This window comes from Gobio gobio (genome assembly GCF_949357685.1).
Source record: "Gobio gobio genome assembly, chromosome: 12".
NCBI lineage: Eukaryota > Metazoa > Chordata > Actinopteri > Cypriniformes > Gobionidae > Gobio > Gobio gobio.
In genome coordinates this window covers 50,844,895-50,866,065 of record NC_137105.1, presented here as the reverse complement: position 1 = coordinate 50,866,065, position 21,171 = coordinate 50,844,895, and the positions used below count along the sequence as shown (strand labels likewise).

The 21,171-nt window shown below is 41.7% G+C and overlaps 1 protein-coding gene across 6 annotated transcripts in view; it reads left to right on the top strand.

Annotated features, from left to right (window-relative positions):
* myo6a (myosin VIa) overlaps positions 1–21,171 on the top strand; it is a 99,577-nt gene that overhangs the window by 69,928 nt on the left and 8,478 nt on the right. For 2 of the 6 annotated variants that reach the window (XM_079831807.1, XM_079831806.1), the window contains exons 13-31: positions 536–693; positions 1,085–1,176; positions 1,425–1,497; positions 1,607–1,734; positions 1,815–1,910; positions 3,931–4,101; positions 4,879–4,917; positions 5,640–5,733; positions 7,197–7,327; positions 7,442–7,519; positions 7,610–7,739; positions 9,406–9,496; positions 9,769–9,919; positions 10,001–10,209; positions 10,520–10,598; positions 16,476–16,636; positions 18,484–18,519; positions 18,760–18,798; positions 19,240–19,343. In XM_079831807.1, the coding sequence (XP_079687933.1) occupies positions 536–693; positions 1,085–1,176; positions 1,425–1,497; positions 1,607–1,734; positions 1,815–1,910; positions 3,931–4,101; positions 4,879–4,917; positions 5,640–5,733; positions 7,197–7,327; positions 7,442–7,519; positions 7,610–7,739; positions 9,406–9,496; positions 9,769–9,919; positions 10,001–10,209; positions 10,520–10,598; positions 16,476–16,636; positions 18,484–18,519; positions 18,760–18,798; positions 19,240–19,343 (2,060 nt within the window). The remainder of the gene's footprint in view (positions 1–535; positions 694–1,084; positions 1,177–1,424; positions 1,498–1,606; positions 1,735–1,814; positions 1,911–3,930; positions 4,102–4,878; positions 4,918–5,639; positions 5,734–7,196; positions 7,328–7,441; positions 7,520–7,609; positions 7,740–9,405; positions 9,497–9,768; positions 9,920–10,000; positions 10,210–10,519; positions 10,599–16,475; positions 16,637–18,483; positions 18,520–18,759; positions 18,799–19,239; positions 19,344–21,171) is intronic. The other 4 variants (XM_079831809.1, XM_079831808.1, XM_079831811.1 and 1 more) reach the window with 2 other exon arrangements.

The window sequence follows — 21,171 nt, the reverse complement described above, 5'->3', positions numbered from 1 at the left end:
TTTTCAACGGGACATGAGAGACTGCAACATCTATTGTCTGTCCGAAACATGGCTCACGCCAGCGAAGTTGAGGCATCTACGTAGATGAGGCATCTACGATCGATATATCTATGACTACGCTCGTATTTGACCTCACTTAGCGGAAGTTATGGCTGAGCTCAGAGATGATCCCGCTCGTCTGATAAGAGGTAAAATAATAGCATAAATACTGCTGGGTTTCTCGCAGAAACTGATGGTTTGGCTAGATAAGACCCTTATTTATCGTCTGGTATTGTTTAAAGCCCTTTGAAGCTGCACTGAAACTGTCATTTGGACCTTGAACCGTTTGGAGCCCATTGAAGTCCATTATATGGAGAAAAACCCTGGAATGTTTTCATCAAAAACCTTAATTTCTTTTCTGCAGAAAGAAAGACATGGACATCTTGGATGACATGGGGGTGAGCAAATGATCAGCAAAAGTTTATTTAAAAGTGAACTAATCCTTTAAACCGTTGGGTTTGATTGTGTATAATGTGTCACTTGTCCTCTTCTGCAGGGTTCCTCTGAAGGTGGAGCAGGCCAGCAGTGCTCGTGACGCTCTGGCTAAAGCCATCTACAGCCGTCTCTTTGATCATGTGGTCACCAGGATCAACCAGTGCTTCCCCTTCGACTCGTCTGCTCACTTCATTGGTGTGCTGGACATCGCCGGCTTTGGTACAAGACCGCCTCTGCTCAAAGATAGTTTCACGCGATATTCACTATAGCCATGTGACTGATCATTCAAAGTCTATTTCATGCTGGTAGGCAATTTTGGAGAGGCTAGCAATAGTGAGCTAGCTTCCAAGCTTCAAAACACATGAGGAAGAAAACAAAAGTGTCATGAGAGATGGGGTTACACTACCTCTTGTCTCAAAGCACATAACATTACAATAATAGTGAACATAAACCACATAAAGAGCACCGACCTGTACCTCCTGACTGCTGCAGATTCATTTCAGCGTTGCAAAAAAACAACATCTGAAGTCTTGCATGCATAGCTTTCCTGTTATATATCTGTTAAAGCTAACCAACTGCAAAACGTCGTAATGTTTCTCTTCCTCCTCAGAGTATTTCGAGCACAACAGCTTTGAGCAGTTCTGCATCAACTACTGTAATGAGAAACTGCAGCAGTTCTTCAATGAGCGCATTCTCAAAGAGGTGACTTTACTTAAATAATACTCATCAGCAATTCAACTCATCAAAAGTGACAGTACAGACGGTTATAATGTTGCAAAATATCTTATAACTTTCTATTCCTCAAAGAATCCTGAAAAAAATTGATCAGAGTTTATATTGAAAATATGAATCCGCTCAATCAGCTTTGATGACACTGTTAGGAGAAGTTAGCCGTTATAAAGCATGAGCTGGACTGATGTAATGTCTGTGGTTGTGTGTTTGGTTAACAGGAGCAGGAACTGTATCAGAAAGAAGGTCTGGGGGTCAATGAAGTCCATTATGTGGATAATCAGGACTGTATAGGTCAGGGTCTCATTAAACATGACACATATATGATATTTGCTCTATAAACCGGTAGGATGAAATGTGCTTGAATGTGTGTGTGTGTGTGTGTGTGTCTTCTTCTGTTCAGACTTGGTGGAGTTGAAGTTAGTTGGCATCTTGGATATCTTGGATGAAGAGAACCGGCTACCTCAGCCCAGTGACCAGCACTTTACTGAGACCGTCCACAGCAAACACAAGGAGCACTTCCGCTTGACTGTGAGTCCCTTCACAAAGCCCTCACTTCAGCATCTCTCTCCAGTTTAGTGGCTTTAGCTGTCCAATCACACGTCTCACAGGTTCCCAGGAAGTCCAAGCTGGCGGTGCACAGGAACGTCAGAGACGACGAGGGCTTCATCATAAGACACTTCGCTGGAGCTGTCTGCTATGAAACGGTACACACACACACTCACACACACACACACACACACACACACACACTCACTCGCTCACACTCACACACTCACACTCACTCACTCGCACGCTCGCTTGCTCACACACACACTCACACGCTCCATCACACTCGCTCGCTCACACTCACTCACACATACTCACACATACACACTCATGCACTCACACTCTTGCTCACACTCACTCACTCACACTCACTCACTCACACTCACTTACTCACACATACACACTCATGCACTCACACGCTTGCTCACAGTCACTCACTCACACTCTCGCTCGCTCACATTCACTCACTCACACATACACACTCATGCACTCACACGCTTGCTCACAGTCACTCACTCACACTCTCGCTCGCTCACATTCACTCACTCACACATACACACTCATGCACTCACACGCTTGCTCACAGTCACTCACTCACACTCTCGCTCGCTCACATTCACTCACTCACACGCTCGCTCACACTCACTCACTCACTCACACATACACACTCATGCACTCACACACTTGCTCACATTCACTCACTCACACACTCGCTCGCTCACACTCACTCACTCACACATACACACTCATGCACTCACACACTTGCTCACATTCACTCACTCACACACTCGCTCGCTCACACTCACTCACTCACACATACACACTCATGCACTCACACGCTTGCTCACAGTCACTCACTCACACACTCGCTCGCTCACATTCACTCACTCACACGCTCGCTCACACTCACTCACTCACACATACACACTCATGCACTCACACGCTTGCTCACAGTCACTCACTCACACGCTCGCTCACACTCACTCACTCACACATACACACTCATGCACTCGCTCACATTCACTCACTCACACACTCGCTCGCTCACACTCACTCACTCACACATACACACTCATGCACTCGCTCACATTCACTCACTCACACACTCGCTCGCTCACACTCACTCACTCACACATACACACTCATGCACTCACACGCTTGCTCACAGTCACTCACTCACACACTCGCTCGCTCACATTCACTCACTCACACGCTCGCTCACACTCACTCACTCACACATACACACTCATGCACTCACACGCTCGCTCACATTCACTCACTCACACGCTCGCTCACACTCACTCACTCACACATACACACTCATGCACTCGCTCACATTCACTCACTCACACACTCGCTCGCTCACACTCACTCACTCACACATACTCACTCACACTCACTCACTCACTCACACATACTCACTCACACGCTCGCTCACACTCACTCACACACTCGCTCGCTCACACTCACATTCACTCACTCACACACTCGCTCACTCACACGCTCGCTCACACTCACTCACACACTCGCTCGCTCACACTCACTCACTCACACATACACACTCATGCACTCACACTCGCTCGCTCGCACTCACTCGCTCACACACATACACACTCACTCACTCACTCACTCACACACACACACACACATACACACTCACTCACACTCACTCACTCACTCACAATCACTCAGAAACACACACACTTACACTTACTCTCACACGCACTCACACACTCACTCCCTCACTCACTCACTCACTCATTCTCTCAAACACACTCACTCACGCTCGCTCACACTTACTCACTTATTCACACTCACTTAGAAACTCACACGTACACACACACACTTACTCTCACACGCTCACACTTACTCACTTATACACACTCACTCACTCACTCACTCACACTCACTCAGAAACATACACACACACACTTACTCAGACACGCACTCAGTCTCTCACTCACACACACTCACTTGCTCTCACTCAACCGCTCGCTCACACACACACACACACACACACATAATTTCTGAATTTAATCTGTAAATCATGACAGCCCTTCCAGCTATAGTTTTCACTCTAACTGCTGCAGTTTGAAGCAGAGCTTAAACCGATCCTCTTCCTCGAACAGTGTTTTGAAGTGTTGTCCCGTGTGCTATCGTGTGTATTGTCCTGTTCAGACTCAGTTTGTGGAGAAGAATAACGACGCTCTCCACATGTCGTTGGCGTGTCTGGTGAGTGAGTCGAAGGATAAATTCATCGGCGAGCTCTTTGAGAAGTCCAACAACTCCAAAGACACCAAGCAGAAGGCTGGCAAACTGAGCTTCATCAGCGTGGGCAACAAATTCAAGGTCAGAATCACAATCACACGTGTGCAGGTAAGATGATAAAGCAACTCAGCACAGAATCGCCACAGTTTTACAGGAAGAAGAGTCAGCGCTTCACACTCAGGGTTGAAGTCACACAGGTCATGAGAGATTGACACGTCTCCCAGTTCGTCTGAGTTTAATGTGAGACCACATATTCACTCTAGGGTTCAAATCTGGACTCTTTGAGCAGCCGAAACATGAGCCTGATGGACTCAAGACACTTCTTGATTGTCTTTACAATTTGGGCAGGAGGAGCATTGTCTTGTTGAAAAAATAACATCTGATCATTCCTCTTTAGAAGCACAATGTTTTGAATGAGCAGCTGGTAGTAGAAAAGCAAATACATTTCAAAATTATTGTTCTGGTGCATTTGGTCTTTATAAATAAAGGTCCTGCATTATGCATAAACTTTTAGTGGATATTATTGGTATTTCAATTGCACAATAAGCCATATCTGACATTTAATTGAAAGTAAACTCCCGTGGCTTCTCTCTGGGCCGACCCGTTACAGTAAGGAAAGACTTAGAACATTATTTACACATTCAGATTTTTTTCTTTCTTTAAACGCATTATTATCATGTCAGCAAAATCTAATATTTATCAACCTCTAAATTCATATGTATTTATATATTAGTTTGTATATATTGAGTATTTTAAATGTGAGGTTTGTTCTGTATTAGACACACAGTATTAATGTTATTTGTGCAGGTCTTTAATGTGATACCCTGAAGTTGTTTTTTATATTTCTTTCTCTCTCAGACACAACTGAATATTCTTCTGGAGAAGCTGCACAGTACTGTGAGTCATCAAGCCCTTATTTGTTGTGATTTTCAGTTTTACATTAATGTTATCATCGCTGTCTGGCGGAAACCTTCATTTTTTTAAATAAATCATCACTATTGGTCACCCTTTACTTCTGTCTCTGCGTTTTGCAAATATTTAACCAGTGAAAAGTATTGAAAAGTGGTTTTGACCAAACCTCGTAATTTCATTGGCTCATCAAGCTGTCAGTCAAACCTCATAACTCCGCCCACCTCTATCTTGAATGAAGTGCTGCACACAGTTTGACGCGTCTCTGCTTGTTTGCAATGCAAGTGTGAATAAAGATCTGGTTGTTTGGATAAGAACAGAGTATTCTTTACTCAAGACATACTATATCTAGAGGCTAGTGTTGAATGTATTTGAGGAGTGGAGAAGAGTGTCTTAGTCTAGGATTTCTCATTGATGTTATCTTTTATAACATGAGATTTTGGTCAAATGACACAACAAACTGAGTGTCCACATAGGTTCAGTAAACTTTATTACCTGTAAGTTGATGAAAACTTAATGCTATGTACTTATTGCCATCGGATGCGATTGTTGATAGACGAAAATTCTCTAAAGTGTTTTTTTCCTTCCTGATTAGGTTTCCGCCAACAATGATGATATTTTACCACAGATATTAGCTCAGCTGGCAGTAAGAGTGTGTGTTTGTATGATTCCCAGCTGGTATTGATTGTGCTGCTGCTGCTTTGTTTCAGGGTTCAAGTTTTGTCCGCTGTGTGAAGCCCAATCTGAAGATGGTCAGCCATCACTTTGAGGGAGCTCAGATTCTGTCTCAACTACAGTGCTCAGGTTAACACGCACACACGCACGCACGCACGCACGCACACACACACACACTCACTCACTCACTCACTCACTCACTCACTCACTCACTCACTCACTCACTCACTCACTCACTCACACACACACTCACTCACTCACGTACATTCACACACACATACACTCACTCACTCACTCACACACACACGCACATTCACTCACTCACACTCACACACGCACACACTCACTCACACATACACATACACTCACTCACACACACACACACACACACACACACACAAACACTCACACACACACACACATACACTCACTCACTCACTCACACACAGTCATGCACATTCACACACTCACACATTTACTCATACACTGTAACTCACTCACTCACTCACACACACTCACAAATACTCACTCACTCACAGACAAACACTCACTCACACACACACTCACTCAGTCAGTCACACACACACACACACTCACAAACACTCACTCACACACACACTCACTCAGTCAGTCACACACACTCACAAATACTCACTCACTCACACACACACACTCACTCACACACACACACACTCACTCAGTCAGTCACACACACTCACAAATACTCACTCACTCACAGACAAACACTCACTCACACACACACTCACTCAGTCAGTCAGTCACAAATACTCATTCACTCACACACACACACACAAACACACACTCACATATACACACACTTACTCTCACTCACTCACACACACACACACACATACTCACACTTACAAACACTCACACACACACGCACTCACTCACACACACTCACAAATACTCACTCACACACACACACTCACAAATACTCACTCACTCACACACGCGCACACACACACTCACTCAGTCACAAATACTCACTCACTCACAGACAAACACTCACTCACACACACACACACACACACACACACACACACACACACACACACACACACACACACACACACACACACACACACACACACACACACACACTCACACTCAGTCACAAATACTCACTCACTCACACACAAACACACACACACACACACACACACACACACACACACACACACACACACACACACACACTCCCATATACACACACTTACTCTCACTCACACACACACATACTCACACGCACACACAAACACTCACACACACACACACACACACACTCACACACACTATGCATCAACTACCCATTATTTCAAATGCCATAAGCTTGGACAGTATTTCCAAGGAGACAGTATTTCATACAGGAGTCTCAAGACACAAAGAGTCTTTGCTATAAAAAAATCAAGTTGTCGTTTCAGTCAGAGTTTGCAGCAGAGAGCAGAACTGTTACACGTCGAAAGCATTCCTGCATTATGTCAGTCAGGCTCAGATCGATCAGTTTGCTCATTTGCATGTGTGCTGCACGTGTCTTCTCTCACTCTCTGTGCCTGTGTTTGTCCGCTCAGGGATGGTGTCCGTTCTGGATCTGATGCAGGGCGGCTTCCCGTCACGAGCGCCGTTCCACGAGCTCTACAACATGTACAAGCAGTACATGCCCTCCAAACTAACCCGACTCGACCCGCGACTCTTCTGCAAGGTGTGTGTGTGTTACATCAGGACTCTTACACAGATGAAATACATGTGCAGGATCTCACTCTTCTATATTATTCACATTTTAAAAGCATTTTGTTTGTTTTTTTCTCCTCGACAGGCTTTGTTCAAAGCTCTCGGTCTGAATGAAAAGGATTATAAATTTGGTTTGACAAAAGTTTTCTTCAGACCTGGAAAGGTGATGTATATTTTTATATAAATGTACCCCACCCCCCAAATAGCTTTGGTCTGTGCAGAGGATTGACTGATTGATGTTCTCTTGTGTCAGTTTGCGGAGTTTGATCAGATCATGAAGTCAGATCCAGATCATCTGGCCGAACTGGTGAAGCGCGTCAATAAATGGCTCATCTGCAGCCGCTGGAAGAAGGTGCAGTGGTGCGCCCTGTCCGTCATTAAATGTACGTATCTAACTGACGATTGCCCTTTGATTACGACCTGTCGTTTATATACACCGCAAAACCAGCTAACTCATTTCATTTGAGGAAAGAGGTTGCCTCAATTCAAGTAAGTTTAAAAGAGTACTCTGAACTTATTTCAGTTGAGTTCACTAAAAGAAAATATACATTGCAGTCAATATGATGATTGAACATTAGTGATGAACACCTACTGTTAACAAGAACCACTGAAGGAAAGAAACACAAGAACTACAACTGACTTCAGCCACATCTTCAGATGAAATCAACTGAAGATAAAATAAGACATTAAATCTCTGAAGATTTCAGCAGAGGAGGATTAAACAACTCCACAAACAGCATTATTACTCATTATTAGATAAAAGTAAAAAATACGACATGCTAAGTCATAATTATAAGATAAAATGTTGAAAATTTGATTTTAAAAGTCCTCATTATTAGATAAAAAGTCAAAAATATGACATGCTAAGTCATTGTGAGATGAACAGTTGAAATTAGGACTTTAAAAATTCAAAATTATGATTAAAAGTCCTAATTATGAGAGAAAAAGCTGAAATTAGATTTTAAAAAGTCTAAATTATGTCCAAAACACACAAAGACATTAAGAGATGAAATCATGCTTGTTTTTTTAAATGCTCTTTTAATTTTTTGATTCACACTTATAATGATGATAATATTTACATTATTGTTTTCATTTTGTGCAATATATTTTTTACATGCATTTTTACATTTTGAAATCAGTTTATACAACAGAAATTAATCAATTAAAAGCTTTTCATCTAAAACTAAATTAATTTCCTATCATCAGTGTAAAGCTGCTCTGAACTCTCAACAATGGTGACATGCTTCATGCCACAATGCATGCTGGGAGCCATGCGTGTTATACTAAAGTAAACAATGATCACCATAATGGTGACCACATATTTTCAATAAAACATCAACATCTAAACCTCTGTTAATTCTCAAGAGCTTCTATAGACGAATAACAGAAATGAATTCAGTCTGGTTATTAATGCGTGAAGCTGGTGATGCTGTTCGTGGAGTTGTTTAATCCTGCTCTGCTGAGATTTTCAAAGATTTAATGTCTTATTTTATCTTCATTTGATTTCATCTAAAGCTGTGGCTGAAGTCAGCTGTAGTTCTTGTGTTTCTCTTTCCTTCAGTGATTCTTGTTAACAGCAGGTGTTCATCACTAATGATCAATCATCACTTCATTATGTAATTATTATCCAATTATCATGCTGGGAACTAGAAATTGTTTATAACTCGTTCAGTTTGAGTTTTTTCAGTCATTGTTTCCACATAACTTTCGGTAATATTTGAGTGCAACTCATTTTTATTTAGTACATATAACTGTTAGACAGAGGAAATTAAAAAGAAAGGAAAATATCTCCCACGCTTTGTTTAGATTCAATCTCTGCACACTCTGGACTTTCATTTGACTTCATCAGATGCATTCTGGGATGATTTTTAAAAGCTATTGAAGGAGTTGCCTTGTATGCTGTACACTTGTTGTCTGCTTTTAAAAATATATAATGATATGAATGAAAGAAAGAATAAAAATAGAAATTAGCATACGAATAATTAAAAGCAATACATAATTACAGAACTGAACAAACTAACCCTCAGTTGTTAATTCTTGCTCTGTCAGTGAAAAACAAGATGCTGTACCGAGCCACAGCGTGTATCCAGATGCAGAAGACCGTTCGCATGTGGCTGTGCAGGAGGAAACACAAACCACGGTGGGCGGCACCTCCTCTTCACTCATTTTAGCGACAGAAGATAGTGGTCATGCTGTCAGTTACTACAGCAAACCATTTCAGCTCATGTGTAAATTTAACACACAGCAGCATTAAACATTTGCCAGCATTTATGTAAGTGTGTGTGTGTGTGTGTGTGTGTGTGTGTGTGTGTGTGTGTGTGTGTGTGTGTGTGTGTGTGTGTGTGTGTGTGTGTGTGTGTGTGTGTGTGTGTGTGTGTGTGTGTGTGTGTGTGTGTGTGTGTGTGTGTTTAGAATCGATGGGCTGGTGAAGGCACACAACCTGAAGAAGAGTATGGAGAAGTTGAATCGGGTGGTGTCTGGACTCAAGGAGGGAAAACAGGAAATGAGCAAGCACATGCAGGAACTAGATTCCTCCATCAACGCCCACATATTCAAGATAAAGGTGTGTGTGAGAGAGAAGGAGCTAACTTCAACATGTCCTGCAGATAAAGAGCTGTATCCTGTACTGTGTCTCACTCTCTAGAGCACTGTAATGAGCCGCATCGAGATCGACCATGAGCACCAGGCTCTGGTCACGCGCTCGCAGGCGCTGCTGGGCACCATGCAGAAGAAGAAGCAGGAGGAGGAGGAGATGGAGCGCCTCAGACGCATCCAAGAGGAAATGGAAAGGGAGAGGAAGAGACGTGATGATGAGGATCAGAAGCGCAAACAAGAGGAAGAGGATAGACGCCTGTGAGTATACAAACCACAGACGTCATTTATTCACCTTCATCCAAACCCGTATATGACAAACGCAAAACTGCTCACTGGGCCGTCACAGCATATACTGGGTATTTTATCTGTAGAACTGTCATTAAAGTTCATAAGACTCGTGTGCTACGTTGTGGAGTCACCTGATAGCTGAAGAAAAGACCCAAACTCTTATAAAGTTGAAGTGAAATCTATCCGCAGTAGCTGTCAGATCAAATGTTGGTGCCATTGCTGGCTTATGGGAGGAAGCTGTTTTCTTCAGCTGAAGCTTGCATCTGTCTGTGTGTTTTAGGAAAGCGGAGATGGAGGTGAAGAGAAAACATGAAGAGGAGGAGCGTAAGAAAAGGGAGGAGGAGGAGAGGAGACTGCAGGTGACCTCAGCGTTACACTCCACATTATTTCTTCTGCATTTTGTCCTTCCGGTATCCGGGTCTAAACCTTAAAGGGTTAGTTCACACAAAAGACCTCTCATCAGACCTCTGTTCATCTTCAGACACAAATGAAGATATTTTAGTGTAAATCTGATGCTCTGAAAGGCCTCCATTGGCTCAATGGCACTTTACACTCTCAAGACCCTTAAAAGACACTAAAGACGTCGTTACAAAGTCCATCTCACTACAGCGGTTCTACAATAACTTTATGAAGCGACAAGAATAGTTTTTGTGTGCAAAAAAAACCCTAAATAACGACTTATATAGTGATGACCGATTTCAAAACACAGCATCATGAAGCTTCGAAACGTTATGAATTAGTGAGTCGATTCAGCGGTTCGGAGCTTTATGAATCAGTGAGTCGAATCATGATTCGGATCGCGTGTCAAACCGGCAAACTGCTGAAATCACGTGACTTCGCGATCCAAACCGCTGAATCGACTCACTGATTCATAACGCTCCGAACCGCTGAATCGACTCACTGATTCATAGCGCTCCGAACCACTGAATCAACTCACTGATTCATAACGCTCCAAACCGCTGAATCGACTCACTGATTCATAACGCTCCGAATCGCTGAATCAACTCACTGATTCATAACGCTCCAAACCACTGAATCGACTCACTGATTCTTAACGCTCCGAACCGCTGAATCGACTCACTGATTCATAACGCTCCAAACCACTGAATCGACTCACTGATTCATAACGCTCCAAACCGCTGAATCAACTCACTGATTCATAACGCTCCGAATCGCTGAATCAACTCACTGATTCATAACGCTCCAAACCACTGAATCATCTCACTGATTCTTAACGCTCCGAACCGCTGAATCGACTCACTGATTCATAGCGCTCCGAACCACTGAATCGACTCTGATTCATAACGCTCCAAACCGCTGAATCGACTCACTGATTCATAACGCTCCAAACCACTGAATCGACTCACTGATTCATAACGCTCCAAACCACTGAATTGACTCACTGATTCATAACGCTTCGAACCGCTGAATCGACTCACTGATTCATAACGCTCCAAAATGCTGAATCGACTCACTGATTCATAACGCTTCCAAGCTTCATGATGCCGTGTTTTGAAATCGTCATCACTATATAAGTCGTTATTTAGGATTTTTTCTGCACAAAAACTATTCCCGTCGCTTCATAAAGTTATTGTAGAGCCACTGTAGTGAGATGGACTTTGTAACGACGTCTTTAGTGCCTTTTATGTGTCTTGAGAGTGTAAAGTGCATTGAGCCAATGGAGGCCTTTCAGAGAATCAGATTTACACTAAAATATCTTCATTTGTGTCTGAAGATGAACGGAGGTCTAACGGGTGTCCAACGACATGAGGGTGAGGAATTAATGACAGAATTTATAGTTTTGGGTGAACTAACCCTTTAAAGTGTCACTTTGCCGATTTTCAACCCATTTTGTATTGTTACAGTGTCGGTAGTATAATGTAAATGAACAGTGTTTACTCATCCTCCGAGTTACCCGGACCAAGAAATTTTACATTTATCTGTCAGCAAAAAGACTTTTAACAGCTCCAGGGCTTCTGCATTTTTGTATCCCCGCCCACAGACAGTCGGATCAGCAGAGGGTTATTTTAAGGGTAATCACTGAAAATTGCATCATACTATGTGTAATCTTTAAACAGCATTATGGTAAAAATGAAACCCTATAGCAACAGCTTTCTTACCTTTAGGCTACGCAACGGTGGTTTGCTTCGGGCAGAGATGACGGAATGGGAATTTCTTTCAGTTTTTTTTCCCGCTTCGTTTGGCCTAAAACATGAAATATCGACTACAAACACTTGAGATTTTTCAGTTTTTCTGTCATGCCGTTCTATTTGTATTTACCATTCTTCGCAGCCTTTAGATGGCAACATACTAGAGCTGTTATCAACCAAAGAAAATCTTGGTCAACTGAAGTCCTGAAATTTTCGACTAAAAATGGCGTTAGGAAAAAAAGGTTAAATGAATTAGCTGCACACTGTGCCCAGTACTTGGTGGCCTTGTTGTCTGCCTAAATTAATTATAAATAAACATAAAAAACTAGTAGGCTATTTGCAGTATATTAAATAGTTTTTGAGCTGATTATTTTGCACTGAAATGAGTCTGACACAAGTCTGACGGCTGACAGCGTTGCATCACGTGCACCTGCGCAATATCATAGTACTATATTTTCGGAAATCATAGGCTATGTTGTCAACTAGTGATATCATCACAAGAACTTTTGAGGAATATGCCACATAATTTAGACAATTGTTTTTGTCATATGTATTATAATTGACAGACACTATATGATTTCAGCCGCTCTGTGCAGCTCAAACACAGGATCAGCTCAGCTTCACGGCTGAGACACGAATAGACTTTTAACTTAAAGCTTTTACTCATAAACACAAAAGGCACGTCCACTTTAATACAAAAGGAATATTTATTAAACAAGTCAGATCAAGAGCAGAAACGAAATAAAGTGCATAAATAAAGCATAAGCTCAAAACAAGCGAATACAAACAGTGGGCACAGCGCATCGCGCATTAGGCTCCAAATAAAAAATAAAATAATAAAGTGCCCAAATCCAATAAATAATATTAGAAATAAATGTACAGTTTGCACAGTAATAAAAGGGACGGGGCAACTCAAACCAGACGAGGCAACCTAACGCAGACAAGTTAGCTTACCATTTTTAGGTGATATGACATGTTTGTCGTCGAGCTGTGATATGCAAACTGTTGCTTGCAAAATTTGCATTTGACTTTTTTCCCATTTTCTATTTTTTTTTAAATGCTGCCACACTGTCGATGTCTTTGTTGACTTAGTAGAAGAGGACTGACAAGGAAAACACTCTCACAATTAAATAAATAATATAACCGCAAACTAGCCTAAGGTTACTTCAATCTGTCTCTCTTCTCCAGTGGGTTGGGCTAATCCAAAAGAAGTGAAAACAAGGGGGTGTTCTGAAGACAGACTGATACCTGTGAAACAGGGCTGCTCTGAAAACACCCCCATTAGCAATTAGTGCTTTCCACCTGATCAAATGAACACGGCAAAAAATCGACCAATCAGAATTTTGGTCGAGCCAGAACGTATCGACTAAAAATCGACTAATTGACTGGGAGATTACAGCCCTACAACATACCCAGTGCATTATGGGTGTTGAAGATTCCCTAAATAATTGGCATAAGTATAGGCAGTACTACTGTATAGGCAGCCAAGTTTTATTGAAAGCTCATTTTGCCAGCTGTGAAGTACCCCTGTAACCTTTAGACGCACGTGCTAATAAGTCAAAATTTCCTTATTAAAAATAAATATTTGTGGCTATGACCGTACGAGGATTGACGTCAATTTCCCGCTGGAACGCCCCCTCAGCCGGACTCAGCTGCTGTATGAATGGAGTTAATAGGGGAAACTGCGAAAACACGAGTAAAACAAACAATTATCAGTTTAAACTAAAGGTTAGACTTGATATAGTATTCCCTACAACTCACCAAAGATCCAGTGATCCATGGATATGGACAAGCAGCCAGGAATCGTGTTTCCTGACATTTATATGAGCCTGATTTAGACGCCGGGGAAATACATAAAGCAAATTTGCCTGTGAACGCTTTATATAAATACAATATAGGCGGGTCTAAATCCAGGTGATCAATGTTATATCGTCATATCGACTCGTCCAGCCCTAAAACAAGTATAGTTTTGTCAGTGTTTATTTAAAAACCAATCATGCTCAATATAAGCTGCTAAATATTGTGCCACACATACCCTCTATAAGATGATTTATTATTATTAGTTATATTAGTTATTATTGTTTGATTTGTCATCCCTCTTTTACTTTCATAAAAATATCTGAGAGCATTTAGGTTGCGCACGGCCCTTAAATCAGTTCCTAATACTGTAACTGTACTGGTGAGTGGTTTAACTGGTGAGTAACTGGTTTATTTACACGCCAGTGCCATTTTCCCTTGCGTTTGGTGCTGGGCCAGTATTCGTTCCAGACCATGTCCCTTAAAGAATAATATTTGATGTGAAATTTGGTGCTCTAAACATGTGAATAAACGGCTGTTTTTTATGGACAGGGTTCTAATCTCTTTTAGACTGGCAAACCAATAAGATTCACGTGTTTAGTCACATGCCTTAAGCCGCTGCTGTTACATGAAACTATGTCTTGATGGTGCTCAGAAACTGTCCGCCACAGTGAATAAAGTGCTGCAGTGATGATGTATTGTGTGGGCCGACCCGGAAGCTCGCATCACCCTGGTTCCCTCGACAAAAAACCAATAGGATTTTTCCATTGGCTTTTGGATTATTGCAGAAAATAAGCTCTGTGACTAACAAAAGCTTATGGTTCTTACACCTTTTGTTCATCGGGATAATCTTTCCCCGAAAGTTGGAGTTATAATAGTTTGTAAGAGCGTGATTTATAAGCTGTGAAAGTGAACTAGTGAGTTGATGAGTTTCCTGTTAGGTAAGGACAACCTCTGTAGTCAAAGTAAATGCTTTAAAAAAATCACAAGAGGGTATTACTGATGTTGTGGAATAAAACTCGACAATATGTTGAGCTTGTGTTCAGCGCCTTATTTCAGGCATTTAACCAAAAACCCATTGACTGTAGGACGATGGAACAGGAAGTGCTAAAACTAATTTCCAGGGTTGGGCCTACAAAAAATACATCATCCCTCCAGCACTGTACAGCAGAGGAGGAATCCAGAACCGGTGTAGCGACAAATTAACAAAATCAGGTCTCCTTTAGGACCCCTAGCAATCCCATTGGTTCAAATAGCTTTTGATAGGTACTCTCTTTAGCACCTGATTACAGTTCCTACAAAATCATGTTGTGATAAATGCTGTTTCAACTACGTTATAATGAATATTTATGTTAGCGATTAGCCTGATAGCTTAGATTATACACATTTGCACTTACCCTACATATATTCTCAATCGTCTTTAATGTAATTGTGTTAAATTAAAGGGGCTATATGCGTTTTTCTGAAATTTAAACTCGCGACTGACACCTGTGGCCAAAAAACAGAACTGCTCTTATTTTCTGCTCGCTCTCGCAGCGGTGGTGACGTCACATCCGCAGACAGCGCGGGAAAAAAACAAACCCGCCAGAAAATAGGAAAAATAGGATACAGGCTTATACTGTGAGCGGACAAGGTGTCAGTATGCTCATCAGGAGATGTTTGAGTCATAAATGGTCAAATAAAATGGCTATTGTTACGTTTATTTTGGGGAAAAAGTTGCATATAGCCCCTTTAAGTGTTCAAATATTTCAGTTATAAATAAAACAAATGAATGATGTTCAATTATTCACTTAATAGGCTATTATCATTTATTAATTAACAGTTAATCAATTGTAAGAAATTACATTCAATTGGTTTTATTATGCACTAATGTGTTTTCGTACGCGTTATATAGTAAGCTATGCGTATTTTAGATTAATATCATTTGTATATACTTAGGATAATCATTAACTATCAGTTCGGGGAGACATGATTTCGAGAGAGGACCTGATTTGTCATGACCCCGGCTCTCTTGAGTCTGTACTCTTGTATTTGGTGTCGACTGATAAACACCATTGTAAATAAAAAAAAAGCAGGTGTTGGATATGTGAAGTTGCGCAGCGCTGTGTGTACCAGGGTGATCAGAGCATTTCTGCTTTTCTAAAAGCGCCACCTGCTTCCACACAGTGATTTTTGCATTTTCGGTCAGCCCATCTTGTAATTTCTCATGCATTGATCTGAACTGACAAATCGCATGAGGAAGAAACTGCTGTGTAGTGAAGTGACAGAGCAGCTGAATGTGTTCCTCAGGAGGAGATGGAGCTCCAGCTGGAGGCGGAGCGGGAGCAGGACACGGCCCGACAGGCGGTGCTGGAACAAGAGCGGCGGGACAGAGAGCTGGCCCTGCGGATCGCTCAGAGCGAGGCCGAACTCATCCCAGAGGAGACGCCTGTGGAAGCCGGATTACGCAGGTATTTGCATCCCTCTGAAGCCCTTTACCCAGCACACCCTACTAAACATGCCCCATAGGACAATCTGACATCACACTGGGCCAAAGAAAACACCCATTATATTCAAATGACTTCCAGTTCTTGACACATGCATTTAAATATTAGACTGTTTCTTTTCATGCAAACAGTCACTCATACAGCTGCAGGTCAAAGGATTGTTCCAGGTTCAATGCAAGTTTAGCCACCGTGAGAAAAAAAAAGAGCAAACATCGCATTTACTGTCATGTAATGGAAGTCAGTGCAGAACCAGGGCTTAATGTGTGGCGGAACAAGCCGGATCCGGCACCTTAAACAGCTCAAATTAAGTATAATAATGTTAATGTTGTCAATAACTAGCCTGATCTGCCTGCGATTTGATTTCGCCCTGCATCTCAGTCTGGAAACCTGTACATTCGTTTCTACTGCTTCTGTTACACTTTTGCGGGAACCAATCACAGACTGGCTTATCCACCTGGTGCGCTATTGGCGGGTTTAACACGATGATGGATAGAGAAGCGAGTCATTTAATTTATGCTCGTTGATCACGCCTCTTGTGGTCTGATTGGTTGAAGGACTATCCAATTGTGTACAATCATTTAATTTATGCTCGTTTATCACGCCTCTTGTGGTCTGATTGGTTGAAGGACTATCCAATTGTGTACAATCATTTAATTTATGCTCGTTGATCATGCCTCTTGTGGTTTGATTGGTTGAAGGACTATCCAATTGTGTACGGAGTCATTTAATTTATGCACATTTATCACGGCTCTTGTGCAGTAGAAAATACAGAGCAGACTTTCCAGACTAATGTTCAATCTTAAATTGAGCTTGGTCTGGTGATAGCCAGACAAGTCAATAACTTGCTGAATCCATGTTAGATGTATAAAAATTATGAATAAGTGTTCCATGCCATGTTTTGGTGATGATCTATTGGATTTGACCACTTCACAATATTGAATAAATAAACTTTGATGCACTTTGGTTATTTTTTAAGCGTTTTTCTGAAACTTGCGCGTTGGAGTAATGTAATTATCACAGAATATTACTGGGTCGCATACACATCTTTGGTTGTTTTCTGTGAAAAGTGCCTTATATTCAGATGGTGGCATGAAAGGTTGCAGTGATGATCATTGTAGCGATCACACACATGTTGAGCTCATGAATGCAGAATCTCATCGTTGTATCTCGATTTCTGCTCACTAACGAATGCTTTCATCATAACTAACAGTGCAAACACAATGTCAATAAGAGATTTGTTGAGTATTACGGGAGTTTTGTCTCAAGTCCAGAACGCAGTCACTGATAAACTCGTGCTGTTTGATTGACAGCTGCAGTTCTTTGATCGCTTTATACTTTAATCACAGTTTAAATAACCGATTATTTTCATCCTTAGAGAAACGATGTGAAGTTGAGCGTTTAGTCACTGGTTTGATTTTACAAATGAAGCACTGGGCAGAACCAAATGTTGACAATTTGGACAACTTTAGCTCCAATAATAATAAATATGTTTGCGGAAGAATGAATGAAGGCGTTTGCTTTATAGTTTTGCTGTTTTAAAAGAAAAAACTGAGGAACAAGGCTTTTTACTAAGAAGATTAAAACTTTCAGTCATCAAACGCACATTACATTATTCAAAAGTTTCTACACAATATATTTTAATAATGCAATAAACCCGAATATGGTAAAGATCAAGCAGAATTAGTCCTTCAGCTTGTCTTGAACCTGGGACGTTCTCCTAAAGCATTGGTGGTGGTGGGATTTTGAGTCTTTGGACACTTTGGTGGGTCTCTCCATCACTCTATTAATGCTCTTCCTGTCTGTTTTTACAGTGTGGCACCACCACAAAAGCTCAAGAGCTTGACCATGTAGGTTACACTTTCACTACGTCTCCTATTGAAATCTTGATTGTCTGCTGCCCATTCTTAGATCAGTTTAAAAGCAGCTCTTTGCTACTCTTGTAAACATGTGTTTTCACAGTATCACCATTTAAAGCTACACTTAAAGTAGGTCCAACTGGGAATCTTGTTGGTAAAGTGCTCAAATGGAGGGAATGTTATTTTAGTCATATACTAACATACGTATGGTCCAATAATCATGTCCTTTAGGGAGGAAATGGCCAAGGAAATGTCTGATCTTCTGGCTCGGTGGGTAGAAGGGTTTGTCATCACTACAGATACACACAAACCAAATCCACTGAGAAACAAACACAATGAGCTTGATAATGAGCCGGAAATGATACGCAATCTTCAGCCCAATCATTGTGTTAATCTGTCGAATCCAGAGTCTAGTTTTATTTCTTCTGTCCACGAATGAACAGTTTCCTGCTTGTACTTTGATTGATGCTGATTTGTCCATTTTTCTGAAATTGATTAAACTCTTCTCTGATACTTTCACCATATTGTTTATGATCATGTATTTGAGTGTTATGCATGTTAGAGTTAGGAAGTGTTATGTATTGTAGTGTAAATGTATCTTGAGATCTTGTAGTCCCACAGGACTTTGAGTAGCTCTAGTTTGAACATAAGGAGAATGCATCAGTATGTGTTGTTGATTTGGTTGTGTTTGTGTTATTTTCATGGATTCAGAGCTCCACAGGTGACCGCCACTAATGCCCAGGCCGACGTCAAGAAATTTGAGCTCAGCAAATGGAAATATGCTGAATTACGGGATGCCATCAATACATCCTGTGGTAGGAAAGCTTTTAGTTGATTTGTTTATGACAGTATACATTAAATTTGCATCCTTAGCCAATCACAAATCATATTAGGTGTCATATTATTAGGTTCCAGGTGTGATCAGGAGCATTGCTGGAGCTGCTATTGTGAGGAACTGAAAACACTGACCACTGACCAACACACACCTGCTCTAAAGTCAATAGTGCAGTATTTGTGTGTTATTTAAAGGGTGTGTTAGTGATATGAGTCTATAGGAGGAGCACAACACACACACACACACACACACACACACACAGGGACACGCAGTAGCGCACACACACACTCTGATTATTACACACACAAGGCTGCAGCACACACACACATACTCTGAATATTAGACACACAGAGACGCGCAGCAGCAGCACACACACACACACACACACACACACACACACAGATTATTACACACACAGAGACACGCAGCAGAAGCACACACACACATACTCTGATTATTACACACACATACACTGATTGTTACACACACAGAGATGCAAAGGAGCACTCACACACACACTGATTATTACACACACAGAGATGCATAGCACACACACACATACTCTGAATATTACACACACAGAGACACGCAGCAGCACACACACACACACACACACACACACACACTGATTATTACACACACACGCACTGATTATTACACACACAGAGATGCGTAGCACACACACACATACACACACACACTGATTATTACACACACAGAGACATGCAGCAGCTCACACACACACACACACACACACACACACAGTCTGATTATTACACACACACACATACACACACACTCTGATTATTACACACACAGAGACGCGCAGCAGCACACACACACACACACAGATTATTACACACACAGAGACGCGCAGCAGCACACACACACACAGATTATTACACACACAGAGACGCGCAGCAGCACACACACACACACACACACACACACAGATTATTACACACACAGAGACGCGCAGCAGCACACACACACACACACACTGATTATTACACACACACAGATTATTACACACATAGAGACGCGCAGCAGCACACACACACACACACACACACACAGATTATTACACACACAGAGACACGCAGCAGCACACACACACACACTGATTATTACACACACACACACACACACAGATTATTACACACACAGAGACGCGCAGCAGCACACACACACACACACACACACACAGATTATTACACACACAGAGACGCGCAGCAGCACACACACACACACTGATTATTACACACACACACACAGATTATTACACACACAGAGACGCGCAGCAGCACACACACACACACACACACTGATTATTACACACACACAGATTATTACACACATAGAGACGCGCAGCAGCACACACACACACACACACACACACACACAGATTATTACACACACAGAGACGCGCAGCAGCACACACACACACACTGATTATTACACACACACACACAGATTATTACACACACAGAGACGCGCAGCAGCACACACACACACACACACACACTGATTATTACACACACACAGATTATTACACACATAGAGACGCGCAGCAGCACACACACACACACACACACAGATTATTACACACACAGAGACGCGCAGCAGCACACACACACACACACACAGAAAGACGCGGCAGAATCCAGTTCTCTTTCACGCTTGAACAAACAATAACACATAATTATGCCAAAATGCCAGTTTTGTGGAGTATCCTCATAAGAGCGGTCCAAATTAGTTCAATAACGTCTAATGAATGTAAGAGTTGAGAGAAAATGAGACGAGCATGA